The sequence below is a fragment of the Zonotrichia leucophrys genome, chromosome 4 (genome assembly GCF_028769735.1).
Source record: "Zonotrichia leucophrys gambelii isolate GWCS_2022_RI chromosome 4, RI_Zleu_2.0, whole genome shotgun sequence".
NCBI classification, from domain to species: domain Eukaryota; kingdom Metazoa; phylum Chordata; class Aves; order Passeriformes; family Passerellidae; genus Zonotrichia; species Zonotrichia leucophrys.
The window spans coordinates 54,519,348-54,535,595 of NC_088173.1; the positions used below are offsets into that span (position 1 = coordinate 54,519,348).

The 16,248-nt window shown below is 38.6% G+C and overlaps 1 protein-coding gene across 1 annotated transcript in view; it reads right to left on the minus strand.

Moving 5' to 3' along the window:
• EVC (EvC ciliary complex subunit 1) overlaps positions 1-16,248 on the minus strand; it is a 49,445-nt gene that overhangs the window by 23,887 nt on the left and 9,310 nt on the right. The window contains exons 6-11 of the mRNA XM_064711777.1: positions 15,757-15,855; positions 13,491-13,628; positions 11,422-11,580; positions 9,623-9,839; positions 5,912-6,060; positions 3,025-3,123 (exon numbers count right to left, since the gene is read on the minus strand). Coding sequence (XP_064567847.1) covers positions 3,025-3,123; positions 5,912-6,060; positions 9,623-9,839; positions 11,422-11,580; positions 13,491-13,628; positions 15,757-15,855 — 861 coding nt within the window. The remainder of the gene's footprint in view (positions 1-3,024; positions 3,124-5,911; positions 6,061-9,622; positions 9,840-11,421; positions 11,581-13,490; positions 13,629-15,756; positions 15,856-16,248) is intronic.

The following is a 16,248-nucleotide window of genomic DNA, read 5'->3' on the forward strand; positions in this document are numbered from 1 at the left end:
CTAATTGATTTCCTTTGTGCAATCTGCATGTCTATTTTCTTAATAGCAGTGTTATCCCCCAACCTCTTCACTTCTCTTTTCCCTACTGAAATACACAGGTCGTTCACACAACAACAACAAAAAGAAAAAAAGAGGGAAAATATTAAATGTTGGTGATTATTTGATATGTTGAACTTGAGACAGGTTTGACATAGAGGGGCAGGGAGTGGGGTGGGTGGTGTGTTATTGCTGCCATGTAATAGAAAATTATGGTTAAAACAGCACAAATTCTCTTGTATACAGGATAATTGTGCAGACCCTGTTCATGAAAATATTAAGCTGATCCATTCAATTATCTTTGCACAATTTTTCCTTCAGTTATAATATACTGTGATAATCAAAATCATTTGCCCTCATTCTTCAACACACTTTTCAAAAACTAGTTATGGAGCCTGTGTCTCAACACTGACTATTCACCTACAGCACACTCTTTTAATTCACTAGTGTGGCTGAAAAGTCCTACACTATCCTCCAACTATAACTCATTCATTCACTCAGGCATCAACAGATTCCATTGACCTTGGTTAAATCATTTTAATTGATTTATTCATGCGTACACAAAACAAACCTACTCAATTATTCTATGCAAACACACTCAGCTTCCAGATCATTGAATTTTTACATATTTATTCACCAATTTGGATAATTCTTCCATGTACTGTAGCAGTACAGACTTCTCTGGTGCTAGGGGGTTATATAAATCTATCTTGATCTGTTTAAAGAGCGAAAAATGAAAAAATGGAAAAGGCATAGAAATTTGATAAGGGCTTAGAAGAGCACTGTGAGAACAAGCTAAGGATCTTCCACAAGGGAGTGGCACTTAAGAGGTTAGTAACAACTTTTCTTCTGTCCTGAGAATACTCACTGGCTCCCCAGCCACATGGTGACCTCTTTCTTATATTTTATCATCACCTTTTTCATTGAGATCATGTTTCAGCTTCTCCATTTGCAAGGCAAAAGACTGTCAGTTAAGCTTCAGGGAGTGCAGATCTTTTGGAAAGGCAACATCAGGCTTTGCAGTGTTTACATAAGAGCCCAAACTAGCTGGTTCTACACAGGACTATGGTACAAACCCAGTGGGGATATAGGTGTGCATCCAAAACTGACTGCTGCCATGTGAGGCTGGCTAGTACCCAAGCAATGAGAATTAGTTAATGCCTGCTTGTTTAACTCTGCTTGAGCTGCAGCCACACAACTGCACTGGGGAGGATCCCAAATCCCTGTCATCTTCCCATCGCTGCCTTGCCTCTCCCAACAGCAGCAGCAGCTTCTTCCTATAACAAACCTGGAGCAAGTGAGTGAAGACGCAAAGTTCTGCTGCCCAGGGAAACACTTGTGCTTGTACACGCTGCACTTCCTAAAACAGCAAGTCCACTTTTGCTTTTATGCCCCTGGTTATGGAAAACACGCAACCACTGCACTGTCCTCAGCTGAAGTCAGCACAGCCCCATTTACCTTCAGTGGGGTTATGCTCATTTGTATTATCTCTTCTTCCTAGCTTATTAGGTACATTCAAAAGCAGCCTCCTCTCTTAAAACAGTTCATAGGATCTCTATTTGGGGTTAAGGGGAGAAAGTGTAGTTGCTCATTATATGAAATATCACAGTAAAAATGTTTTATTGAAAAAAAAAGGAAGTGGAAATAAAGATTTATGGATGCTCATTTAACAGATGCCAGTTGGATCACAGTATCTGCAGTTTTTCATGTCTGGCAGTGTTTGGGTCCAGTCATAGGAGAACAGCTGTAATATGGAATATAATGGCCTAGAGCTCGGTGAACTGGCAGAGTTCAAGTCTGCACAGTTCTCCTGGCAACCTGGCAATTCTAGAAAAACTTAATTTATCCAAACCTGTTTTTCTTTAGTGGGAAAGAAAACTTAGCTAAGTACTGAAAGAAATAGGATTTTCAGTCCTGTCTTAGTGTAACTAAAGTAGAGTACACAATAAAGGAAAGCAATATAATTTCACAAATGAGGAGGAACTGTGTAACATAAAACAAAAACAAAAAAAATTGTTTAGTCTCCAGACTTCAAATGAATTGAGGAAGGGGATGGAGAAATTAGTTACTATGAATCATGAACTGAGCACAGTAACATCAGCAGAAATGTTGATTTTTCTTATATTACACAGCTTTGTGCATTTATCTCCTCTGATTCACTGGCTTTATTTTTTCATCAAATGAATTTGAAAAAGTGCAGGTGGACTACTGCTAATTAAGATTGCATGGTTACATTAGCTGTATGTTATAGGGACCACAAGTTTCCACAATCTCCTGATCTAGTCATAATTAATCATGACAAGGATCCTGTTGAGCTGAAAGTGATTAGTTCCAGCCTAATTAAAGGTCACTACTGACTATGGTTTTGGGCTTCACCAGACAGATCATATTATCATATCTTTTCTGCATAAACAGAAAATAATTAAAGATGATGCAAAAGCATGAAGCACCTAGAATTTTCCAAATCAGTAAGAAAAAGAAGCATAAAAATATTACTTACACCAAAGATCTGAACCTATTTCAGGGAACTAACTAGAATTAAAAAAAAATTTCTGTGAGAAATGAATGAAAAAATTGTGTTTGGAGATGTAGTGAAGTTCACTTAGAACAGTATCATCCAGTAACAGTGCAGAAGAGATAATTATGCCACATAAATGAAATCTCCCTCCTGTAGTAATGACATTGTATGCTCTCAACACTACTGCAGCCTTGTCAGCCACCTGGGCAGCATGTTTTGGCAGACCATGCAGGCATTTTCTGACTAACAAGAGGTTAGGAAACAGTGTTTTGGGAAGATAATGGAAAAGATAAGCTAATATGGAAGACTGTCCTGACTCCATCTTCTGCTTTGTCAGCCTAGCCTTCTGGAGCTGTAATTCCTGGAGGTGATCCTTCCTGCAATTCCCCAGTCTTCCCCAAGGCCTTTAGTGGGGTTAGGTAATCTTCAAAATTAATTTAGAAAATGACATTTATCATTAGAAGTGGCACCTTGTAGAGATTAGCAACAGCCTCTGTGCTCTCACAGTCATCCTCCTCCTCCAGATCCCACAGTGCTTGCCTGTGCTTCTCCAGCAGCCCATGGTAAGCCTAAAAAGAAACACAGTAGGCGTATTTAAATAGCTGAAAAGATCTTAATAGTTTCTGGTGATCCTTCCCTTTTCCTCCTTGATGTTCTTCCCATATATCACTACTACAGTAATTTTTTACCTGGAACCATGACTCAGAGGGAAATGGAACTTGCCTTACCACCTTAATTTGAGATTTTCCAGCCTTGAGTATAAAATTTCTTAGCCTCAGCAATATGGGGTTAAATACAAAACGTGAAATGATCTGACTTGAAACCTGCTTTCCAGTGTATGAGTATCACTACATCATAACCATTACTGCGAGGTGCAGAACAGTCATCTGACATCATCCTGAGACACCTGAGTGGCAGCTGTATCCCACTGTACAGGGATTTTGCACTGGGGTTGGTCACCATGTCCCATGGTGGTTCCTAAAAGGCTGATCTGTGATGTGGTCCTGACTTAGTCCTTGGTCACAGTTTTAAGAGAGATGCAATTTCTTTCTTCATGTAAGGATGGTGACCGTGTTGGCAGGCTCATGGAAAATTATATTTCACAGACAAAGACTGCCTCATTTTATAGACTAATGAGTAGCATTATACATAAATATTCCATATTTTGATTTAATCTGCCAAGTGCTCCCTATCACTCCCATGGTAAATATGTCTTTTTTCATTAGGTATGTCAATATAGCTCTTCTAAAGAGGACCAAAGTGCCCATAAATGCTTCAGCATTCTTGTAGAGGTAGACTTGAAAGTTCACACATTTCATGGAGTCACACTTTATGAAAGAAGGTGACAAATTAACTGCTATAACTTGTATTTCCACCATGGGTAGGCAGAGCCAGACTGGATTACTGTAACTGAAACTTTATGGTTTGTGTTCTTCATTGATCATTCCTGTATTCTCTGCAGTAAAAGACAAAATTAAATTCCTCCTTTTCCAACAGAAACATAGATGAAGGAGAAAGAATGATATAGGAACTCTAACCTTTACTATATATCTCATTCTGTCATAAAAAAATCAGATTTGCAGCAACTCAGTTGTTACCATCCTACTTGTGTTCAGAGCAATCTGATGTGAATGAAATTTATTGCAAGATCCACCATCATAATTGGCAACCACTTAAAATTTAGCAGAAAGGTCAGTTACTGGCAAGGCTGCTACCATGGTGGTGTGCGCCCTTGGTGAGGCGAAGGGGGAGAGGAAAGACGTGTTTTTGATGGGTACAGCTCTGTGGTGAGGCTTTGGAACCAATTCCTTTACTGTTGGGATGGCTGTGAAATTATGAAACAAACTTAAAATAGCTCCTCAGAGCCAAGTGGATTGTTCTCACAAAATAATTACTGGATTATTTAAGTTATTTTTAACTATTTAAGTCAAATCATGGGAGATGCAGGTACAAATTTTTCTTGTTCTTTGAAGAGTTTCTGCACTTAAGCCCCTCCCCCATCTGTTCTGGGACAAAAGACTCTCCCACTGTGTAGCAGAAAGAATTACATTTCTGACTTTCTTAATTTGTACATAGGCATTTCAGAATCCTAAAACTTAGCTGTGTTCTGTCTTGCAGCATGAAGTGCAAGCTGCCCCTCCCTGCTCAGCCTATAGAAAGCTGCTGAGCATGCTTAGTTAAACTCTAGACTAATGATCTGCCCATCAGGTGTACAGAACAGAGCATCTCTTGCACAAAGCTGTGTGGCTCTACCATTGTAGGGAAGAGGTCTTATAGCAAAATTTTTAAGCTTTGTTCAATGAATCTTGGATATGTCCAAGAGTGTCCAATGATGTCTAAAAGGAAAATACATTCACAAGTGCACACTGGCTACAAAAATGTGTGACAGAATTATTTGTCTCAAGTTTGGTTTTATGAAAAGCCAAAGGTGTAAAAAGTGCTCTACTTGTTTTGGAGTGAGGTGGTGCCAGGCAGGAGTGCATACAGAAATAGTAACTGCTTTATCCAAGTCATACAATATAATTAAAGAATATGGCCCCATAGTGCAAAATTGCAATGTTAAGACCAATAAATTCTGATAGATTGCTGCAGTTGGAATCTGGGTCTTCTCATACAATAATTTTATCTAAGTTATTAGATTTCATCAAAATTTTAATGCTGCTGGATGTAACCACTTTCACCTTAAATTATTTATTTTCATGAAAATTGAGTATTGATTTTTTTTTAATTCTTAATAACCTGGGTTTGCAATTCTCAGCAGTTACTTGAATTCTGCAGCTCTCAGCATTTACAGCTAAGAACTCTGATTTTGTATATTCATTTGGAACAATAACAACAAATCTCTATAGAAAATATGAGCATGAAAACATTACAGTGGCCATTGTATACCATATTAAATTATCAACTGCAAACCTTCTCTAAGGCATCCTGCCAGAGATCATAATTAGTTTTTCCTCTACTTCCCTGAAATTTGGTAAATATTTTGAGCCTCAGTAACCTCACTCATAGAAAAGCAATTAGATCAGTGCAGACTGTTTCCTTCTGTAATGCAGGCTAGGTACTTTCCTCCAGGTATTTCCTATCTTGAAGCAAACACACAGTAGAGCAAAGCAAAAGATGTTTTCTAGGAAACATATAATTTTGCATTAACCCCATTGGCATTCTCTTCCAAAGCAACACCACCAACACTGCAGGAACAGCCATGGCAACAGGGGCTCTGACCCTGTCCACCTGTCCTACCAGACAGGATTCTCACAAGGACACAAAATTCCCAATTTTACAAAACTGGGAGAAATCTGCAATACATTTGGCTTTAAAAACTAATAGAACAGGGAAAATAAGCTTTTACTTGTTCACCTTGAGAAAATGATGAACATCTTCAGTAAAAAAAGTTTTGCTAAGGAGACTCCTTTGTTCAGCTTCCTGTCTGCGTTTGAACTCTTCCTTCTTCTTGGCACGGCACTCCAGGCGTTTCCAGATCAGCTCTTTACTTTGCTGCATGCACTCTGGAACATCAACCACAAACAATTAGGCACCACAACTCCACAGGGAGAAAGCAGCATCTGCTGCTGTCACACAACATAAGCTCGTGGAGATCTGTTAGTGAGTGAAATAGGCAAGTAATCACCATGCAAGATTTGAAATTTGCTTCTTACCCTGATGGCCTTTTTAGATGTGAACTTCTAAATTGTTACATGGCACTTAAATCTATCAGGTTTTTGGGCTGCTACCATCCTGCACCCTCCCTTTCACTGGTACTGCTGTTTATGCAAATGCAGTGTGTTAGTCCAAGAAAGAGATTGCCTCATGCAGCACCCCAAACCTCCCCCTCCGCTTCAGGAAGGTCAGTAAGTGTCTCATTACCTAATTGAAGATATGCAAATGCTGCTGCAAGGACAGGGGCAGGAACATATGGTGGGGAGAAAAGGTCTAAAGCAGTGCTAGTTCAGATTAGTTTGAACTGGCATGCAGCCCATACATACCAGACTTCTAAAGTGACTCATCCAAGAACCTGCAGTAAAAGTTATCAAGGTCCCTCCAATTTCGTGCTACTAATAGGAACTATTTGGGACCAAATTCCTCCCCACTTCATTCCCCCTGTAGCTCCAAGTGATACATAAATTAACAAGGCTATTTGCATCTTGGGTTGCTGAGTGCAATCACTGCTTTAAATGTTCTGCCACTTCATGTCTCATTGCCCATCCTCCTAAGGAAAATTTTACTAATTTCCCCCAGTTACCCTGCCCCAGAGCAGTATTTCACTCCTGACACAAGCAGCTAAAGGGGGATGCAAATGAACAGTTACCTGTGGCTGCTGTGCTGCCACTACACCAAGCTGCTATAACTACAAGAAATTATTTTGTAGAGAAACAAAAGGAGCACAGTACTGCAGCACCAGGAATGCTATTTATTCTCCATGCTAATTTATTGTGTTTATCCACAGGCTGATGATGCACTGACAGAACACTTGAAGGTGCACCAAAAGCCTGTAATGAAAATATCACTTAAATAAATGTAGCAGTGTTTTACTTTTAAACACTATTGATTCTTTAATACTTCCTTATTTTGTAACCTAGAAGCACATCTTGCTGGCTTTGTACTCTGTGAATTATAGGTACAGTTTAACTTTTGTATTTAGAAGCTCATAAGAAAGGTCAACATAAGGCTCTATTGGAATAAATGCTGTACTCCAGATAATTTTTTTTAAAGCACATTTCATTTCTATCTAAAACCAGGAGGTTGATAATGTTCTTCTGCACAGGACGTACCAGCTGTAATATGTAGCTATATATAACTATAAAAACCTACTTTGCATAAAATAAAGACCTTGACAGAGGTATTTTTGCTTAGGAAAAAGTGAAAATTGACAAAAAGAAGGAAAAAAATCATCCAGAGACAACCATGTATGCTTAAAGAATGTTAGTGGCTGAACCTATGTGAAAACTATGAACTAGGCACAGACAGTTTTAGAAACAAATATCCATGAAAGAAAAAATATATCACAATATGCATGTATTTGTGAATACCAGCAAACTGTTCACACAGCTAGATGCTCTGAAAGAGGATCAAGTCTGCAGCACTTTCTGTGATCAAATAATCGGCTCAGTAGATGACAGGAGAGTGGTGGATATTGGCTATCCTGACTTCAGGCAGGTTTTCAATGCAGTCTCCTGACAGATCCTCACATAGAAGAGGATGGATGAGAACGAAGATGGACTGAAAACTTGCTCAAAGTCCACCTGGAAGTCAGCACTTACAGGGGTCAATACTGAGTGCAATTCTGCTCAGTAGCTTCATTAATAACCTGGATGATGGAGCAGAGTGCAAATTTAGCAAGTCTGCAGAGGTCACAAAAAATGGGAGGAGCGGCTGATACACCACACATGCTTGTACCTCCATCCACAGGGCACTTGACAAGCTGGAGAATTGGGCAGATGCAAATCTCCTGCAGTTTAACAATGGGAAATGCAAAGTGCTGCCCTTGGGGAGGAACAACCCCAGGCACAAGCACATGATGGGGACTGCCAGCTGGAGAGCAGCTTGGCAGGAAAGGACCTGGGGTTCTGGTGGACACCAGGTTGAACACAAGCCAGCAGAAAAAGGGAGGGGATCCTTTCCCTCCATTCAGCTCTAGCTAGGCCACACCTGGAGTGCTGTGTCCAGTTCTGTGCTCCACAGCCAAGTACAAGGGAGACATGGAGATCCTGAAGAGAATTCAACAAAGAGCCACAAGGGTGAATGGACTGGAGCATGTCCCCTGTGAGACAAAGCTCAGAGAGCTGGGGCTGCTCAGTCTGGAGAAGAGAAGGCTCAGGGGGGATCTCAGCATATTAAGTATATAAACCTGAGTATAGAAACCACCTGGAGAGTGGGTACAAAGAAGACAGAGCCATTCTTTTCTGTTGTGCCCAACAAAAGGACCAGAGACAGCTGCCAGAAACTGAAACTCAGGAGGTTCCTTTTACCATGAGGATGACTGAGCACTGGGACAAGTGGCCCAGGTGGAGTCTCCATTCTTGGAGAGAGAAACTGTCTGAACATGATCCTGGGCAACCAACAGCAGCTCAACCTGCTTAAGCAGACAGGGTGGACCATACAACCCCCAGAAGTTCTTTCAACCTTAACCATTTTGGGATTCTGTGAATTTATAACCGCGAGATAAGGCACAAATTATCACCACTGGGCCCAAAGTGAGTGAACAGCACTGCAGCAAGAATGTACTGCAACAAGACTGCACTCATTCTGACTATTCAGTTCACTGAACTCTAAACCTAATGCCATTTTGCTATGACAATTTTCCTTAAATGTGTTCAAAAATAGCAGAAATGGTTCTGGAAATTGTGTTGAAGTGGTTTGAATTATTTTCCTTCTGACTAAATGTTTACCATTATTTGCTGTGAGTGCTGATGGGAGGCACTGAGCCCTGAAACAGCACCTATCAGAGAAGATAGGGCTATATTTTTCAACACTGGGCATTAGGTAACATACAAAATGACACAGGGAGAACCTTAAATCAGTGGGTCAGTCAGCTGAGACTTTAATATGACTGTATATTTTTCAGATAGGCAATATGAAGAGGTGTGAAAGGAAGAGGAAATACTTCATTTTGGAAGTATTTTAGTCTGATAAGAAAAGAGAGATTTATAGGAACATCTTAAGCTTTAACACTATCTTTTCAGAAAAGTGATAGCACAACTGCTTTGTATATAGCACAACTGCTTCTGGCTTTACATGCTACCAAGGAATCCAAAGAGAGTGTCTTATGTCATCCAGTATGACCAGCAATGCCAAGTATGTGAATAGTAAATGGAGAAATATCACAAATTAATGGAATTAGATTATGTAAACTATGGAGTAAGTACTTAGTAATACCTGGAACAAGACATAAAAGGCCCGAAGTCAAAGTTCCCATTCCAAACATTCACCCTCCAGAATAAAAATGATCCTGGTCAATTCATTGGTGTCTTTTTAAAACAGAGAGGTATATATAGCTGAAGCTGTCATTTTTTTTACCCTTTAAAACAATGAGAATTCATGTAAGTCATGAGCTCCAGTCTAGGTACTCACCATTACTGTAATGTGCCAGCTGTTCCCAGAAGGCCTTGTGCAGGTCTGTTAGAAGCTCTTCCTTTTGTCGGACTGAAAGATTGTTCTTCACAGTTAAGTGGTCCAGAATGTTTGACACAGTATTTAATCTGCCCTTACACTCTTCTGGTATAGAGGACTTCAGTGAATCAATCATTTTCACCATAAACTCCCAGCTGAATAACCTTTCCTGAATGTCCTAAACCAAACATAAAGTCTTGTTTAGAAACCAAGATTCTATCTTTAGTTGTGCTTTCCTTTCATTGAACTATTGATTCCCAAACCACAAAGAAAACCACTGAGGCTTCTCAAAACCATGTGAATCACCATCTTCATGTACTTAAATACTTCTGAAAGTCTTGATCAGTGCAGGCTAGCAGCAGGTTTATTGCATGTGAAGTTGCAAGAGCTAATCTAAAATTATTGGTGCTTTTCATTATTTGCAGCTGTCAAGAAGACATTAAATCTGGAAAAGATAATAACAGCTTTGCAGAAAAAAGTTAAATACTCAAGGAGGATAGATGGACAGAAGACAATATCGAAGTCCTGGACCTCTTTTCAAGATACTATATGGCACACCAGTAAAGGTTCTCATTTTGAAATGAGGACACATACCTGATTCAGATAATGCTGTGATTCCTTCAAATATACAGTCAGACAGAGTTCAATACATGTACTAAAAATTACTATAATTGCCTACTGCCCAGCAGCTTTCATTGCACTATTAAAGAAGTAGCCCATGATCACAGTAGGGAAAGATTTCCTGGGTGAAAGTGCAGCTGCTTTAAGCAATGCTGCAAGGTAGAAAGAGTTTGACAATGCTGTACTAAGTTAACAGCTGGACTGGATCTCAGGGCTCTTTTCCAAACCAAATGATTCTATGATTCTCTGACCTACTGTAAAAAATAGAGATGTATCTACAATGACCTCTGCAATGAGATTTCAGCATCATCAGTAGTGACTTCAGGCAGGAATATCTCCTGTATCTGTATCCAGATTATCTTATCTGCAGTCTTCCCATCTGAAGAACTTACTGTGCAGCAGCCCAGTTTGGGTCATGTGTGACAAGCAGCAAAGGCTTTTTCATACCTGGCCACCTCAGTCTACTGAGCTGCTCCAGTGCAAAACAAACAAGTTAATAATTACTGCATCTGTTTATACACCAAATTACTAATAAATGCAGTGATTCCAATTGTGTGTTAATCTATAAATTACATACAACTCTTTCAGCACATCCTGTGCAATAAAAAAGGAAGGATCTGTTAAGATTTAACACAACATAAAGCACAGTGCTGGTGCATTTATGAACGCAGTTTTCCCTCTTCCAACCATATTCATAAGAGCTGATAAGAATTTTCAATTCAAACTGAAGTCACTGAACACACAGAATCACCCTCAAATTTAAATTAGGATTTGTCAGTCAAAGTGAAATACATATTTTTAAAGAAAATTAAATTTTGTAATGCCCACAGTAACAATTCTCCATCCACTGGATCTTATGCTCTCACTCCTGATTCACCAGCTGCATTAATAATACTTTTTCCTTTACTTACCTAAATGGTATTCTGAGAGTTAGAACTCAAATACAGAGAGTTCACCTTCCTATGAATCTTCCTAAAGTGCAATGGAAGTTGAGCTCTCAGCAATAAAGCTCAGAGAGACAACTGGATTAAGCAGTCTACATCACTCCTGAGGCAGGACTGACAGACTCTGCACTGACATAATTCTTTCTGCTCATATTGACTAAATCTCTTTCAACTTTTATTTCTTTTTTACTTTACCATCGCCTGCAAGTCTTGAGATTCACTTAACAAGCTTTCAACTGCAATCATCTTCTCAGTCAGATCCATCATTATCTTTGTGGCTTTGGCACTTGAGCATTTTGATTGGTCCAAAAAATGCTGCTGGGCTTTGTCAGTCTGCTTCCAGAAGGCTTCCATCTGTGGAATATGAATCAAAAAACAACCCATGTTCCCTCATTAATCATCTGGTATTTCATTACAGAAAGAGGCATATATATGAGTCTACTGAAATACAAGTTACAGACAACTCTCAGAATTAGTTATATTGAACAATTTGCAAAGATAAAGAGAGATTATGTATTTTATATATACAAAATAGATATATAACATATTGGTGGTGGCACCTAACCAGTAAGTCAAACCTGACCTTTTAAAGTAACTGTCACAATTCTTTTTAACTAGCTAAGAATTTGTTAATTCTCTACATATTGCATCTATAAGAGCCTATAATGTTCTTAGTATTGATGGTAAAAACCCAGAAGACAAATTGCATCACTTTTATTCTGGGAAGTTTATTTAGCTGTAGGAGCAGGTTTTCTAGTCAAACAACATTTTTATAAAAAAAAGAAAAACTGAAAATTATTACTGTTTTACACCATCAAAGTCTTTCACAGCTAGGTGCTACATAAGCACTTTGCTGGCTGGAATTAAATACTTTATGTCAGCACAGTGTATGTGCCAATTCTAATAGATTATTATATGGACAATCCCTAGTTTTAGATTCTGATTCAATAAACATGACTGTGCACACTGTCAATATTCTGTGCTCTGTGGGATTACTCGTACACATGAAGGTAAAAAATGCATACATCACCACGATTTCCATTAAGTACCCAAGAATTTTGGGGGGAAAAAAGTGATTATGGCATCTGTGAGTATGGCAAAAATCCCTTTATATTCTCAGAGGAAGACTGGATTAGTTCAAGGTACTGAGCTATACAAATCTGCATAGAGGGAAATTATTTTCAGTACAACGAAAAGCATCTGCAGGCACAAGAGTGACAGAGCCACTGAAGGATGATCACTGCTGGAGAATAAATGCCTCATGTTCCTCAGCAAGGTTGCCAGCAATTATTTTTACATGACTAACGCTGGAAAACTCTAAACAAGCATTTTTCCACTGAGCAAAGTTAAAGTACAAAAGAAAGTTGACACAGATGTTCCAATGTTACTGGGATTTCCACTATAAAGTGAAGGGCTCAAGGAAAGCAGAGAAAATTCCCAGTGAAACACTTAAGCAGCAGACATTAAAAAATGTTAACTCCTGTATGAAAAAGGCCCAAGGCAGAGGTGATGGGCTGTTTGGTCCAGGGCTGAAGTGCCACAGTCAATCAGCACAGGCAGCTCACAGAGCTGTCACTCTCTCATTTTCATCAGCAGTCAATTTGCTCAAACTTCAAAAACAGGAATGGGAAGAATATTACTCAGTTTACTGGAGAATAGGACATAGAATGTTCTTAACCTCCAGTTTTCTAGCCTGAATCTAGACTGACACCGTGAACCTACTTTAGAGAAAAAAAAACCAAATGCCTGCTATCAAACGGTATTTTCACATCAAAAAATGTAAATATATTCTCATGTGGAAAGCTGCTAAAAAAAAAGGCTTTGCTTTAGTAAATGCACAAAACATACTAAAACATTGCCCAGCAACTACAGTTTTAGTACTTCTTTCTGCTGGAAAAAAAAGTAGGCTCTTATTACTCCCTTACTCAGTTACAGGGATTGACAAAAGCAAGGGGCGAGGATCACATTCCTAAAAGACAGGCTCTATATAGGCTTGAAATAAATCTTATCCTCAGACAAGCTCCAGACGTTTCTCAGCCAATAAAACAGTAGTGTTTTACAAAAAGCATAAAAATGTTTTATTTATAAAAACATACTGACACCCAAAGGGAGCTGGAAATATTTTGCTGGGGCAAAGTAAAAATATTTTCAGGACACATATAAAATACTAACTGGGGACTACTCAACAAAACCATTGCACTAAAGAACTCCCCACCAAAAGAATAACATTAAAATAAAATTTTAGAAAAAAATTAGATAGTTACATTATCTATTATGTGCTCGGAATATTCCCTTTCCCTCCTTTCCAGGTCTTCCAGAGTCTGGAACTCTGAGTTACGGGCTCCTGACATTTCAGTATTCTGGAGTCTAGAGTCAAGTTGTTTCTGTAATTCTTCAAAATCCTGGGGGAAAAAAAATTCAAGTGATTACTTAAACAGAAAAACAGACATAACTTTTAAATTTGGGAGTGAAACTGTATGTCAGTTCTGGCTCATTGTTAAGGAAGCTGAACAGGAGTGTTCAGAAAGTTCTGTTCGTGGTAATGCACCTTCTGTAGCAAGCAAGGAAATCTCCAGATATATGGCAACTCTGAATAATTAATACAAATACATACATTTCCACTAGGATGTAAGTACAGTCAAGACCATAATCCATCTCTGCTGAATTCATTAGTAAACACTGCTTCAAGAGCTTTTACACTAATAATCCCTACAATCTATCTACCAATATTTTTATTTTAATGCATGTGCCCCATCTTAAATGGCAGCTATGAGTGTACAGACTGTGTTTAAAAGCTCAGGTAAGTATCCAGGTGATAATCAGATAGTGATTCCTGCAGAGTGCTAGATGAACACACATGGATGAACACACCTGTAATGCTCATAAGGCGGCATGATTACATAAGGTTTCACAGTTTTTCAGGGTGATTTTTTATGAGAGCTGATGTTGCTGACAAATACTAGTCTGCTGCCATTGCCTAGCAAGCTGATAGTGAAAAGGGTGACTCTTCCTTCACTGCAACATGCCTTTCATAGCAAGCACTGATTTCTAACACCATCCACTTTTGGCTATCAATGCATTAACTTGATACCCTTATGCCTTAAAGAAAAATAAGTAGAGTTTGACAAGCTTCACTAACAATTTCATCAAAATCCCATGAATTTTTATGATGCAGAATTAAAAGTGGAAAAGGCTGTCTGCAATAAAACATGCAACATCTCTTTTACATGGTGGTCATAACCAGCCTTGTTTCTTGCATGATATCTCACCTCTAAGACTGTCAGGTTTACAAGATCTTTCTCTACCTCATATAGGACACAGAAATCCCATACTGGCACTTAAACAACTGGACTTCTCTGGCAATTATTGTATCTAATTATTTGGATTTAGTCCTTGTGTTGCAGCATCTTAGGAGCATGAGGACACTGATGCCATCAAACTTCACTGAGGATTAGGTTCTATCAGGAAACATGCCTACTCTAGATCAGCTCTGTTTATAATTTGAAATCATTACCAAAAGACCACCAGTAAAAAGATTTTGCACATCTAATCTCACTTTTCATCCAGTAAATACAATAAGCTTTAATACTAAATCTGAGGATTTAAGGCAGAAGAGTGCTTTAAGGCAAAATACCTTCTGATATAAATCATAGGGTACAACTACAGAGATTCCTTATAGTAATTCACAGATTGTGAGACTGTACCAAGTGTTCAACAACTAGAGCTCATGAGCTGATAGACAAATACCCAGATGTGAAATTCCACCTACATGTAAGAGAAGCATAATTGCTGCTGTGATTAGGCTGCTCTCAGCACAAACATTCAAGACTTGGACTGGCAGGGCACTGGATAACCTTACCTAAGACAAAGCTTCCTACAGAAGGCTGGGCCAGACAATCTCAAGATATGCTTCTCAATCCAGATTTTTCTGTGACTCTAAACTGGAAAGTAGAACCAATAGCTCTCCTATTTTCTACAGTTTTGTAAAGCTTTTTGCTCCTTCTAATAACCTTGACAATAGTACTGTGACTCTACCTGAAACACATTGACTGTCATATATATATCTCCCAGTTCAGAAGTGGCATATAGACTATGATGCAAGTACATGAAAGAAAAAAGGATGATGAGGAAAATAAGTATATTTTTCCCTGATGAAAGCCTTGACCGTCATACTGCTACTTTATTTCCTGCTATTTTATTATCAGCAAGATACCTGGGACCAAACAAAGCCCCTGGTAATTAGAAATTATTAAATCTGAGTGAATAGGGTTCAAAATGTTCTGTTTAAATGGAGTCAACTACAAAAATAGTTTATCTTTAGCAGATTACGTAGATCACTTCATACAAGGAGGAAAAGCATACAAGCTAATGTGGAAAATCAAGTAACAAGGGAGTTTCTTTGCATTTTCTTCAAAAATAGATTACAAATGACATGGCTGTCCAAAAGGAGTAGGTGAAATGGCCTGCTGTAGTAATAAAACTAACTCTTATTTTGTATGGTCTTAAGTACTAACCAACAAACTCACTTACATTTTCCTGATTTAAAAGGATCTTCTTCAACAAACCATCAGTAATCTTCTTTTTACGATGGAAGTCTGTGAGGTATATCTTGAAAATCTGAATAAACATCTGTTTAAAAGGAAGAAAACAACACCCAGGTTAAGTGCCCGTTCATCACTGTAAGGACATCTTTGTGATAACTTTTGCTGATTTAAATCAATCAGGGAGATTATAGCGAATCTTAAGTGAAACAACAGATAAATTAACAGATTTATCACCAGCAATTCTCCAGTACTTCCACTGTGAAAAATTCTCCGGTTTTGGCTCCAGTGGGATACTGGAAGATGGTGTTACACATAATCTCATATATCCTTGTAACCAGACAGACACATTTTAAACTATCCTTGACTGGATAAAATGCAGATCACTTGAAAATACAAAACCCATTTTTCTAAAGTTTAATGAACCCCTAAACTGGAAGATATTAACTATTCAAAAGATACTAAAGACTCATTACTCAGA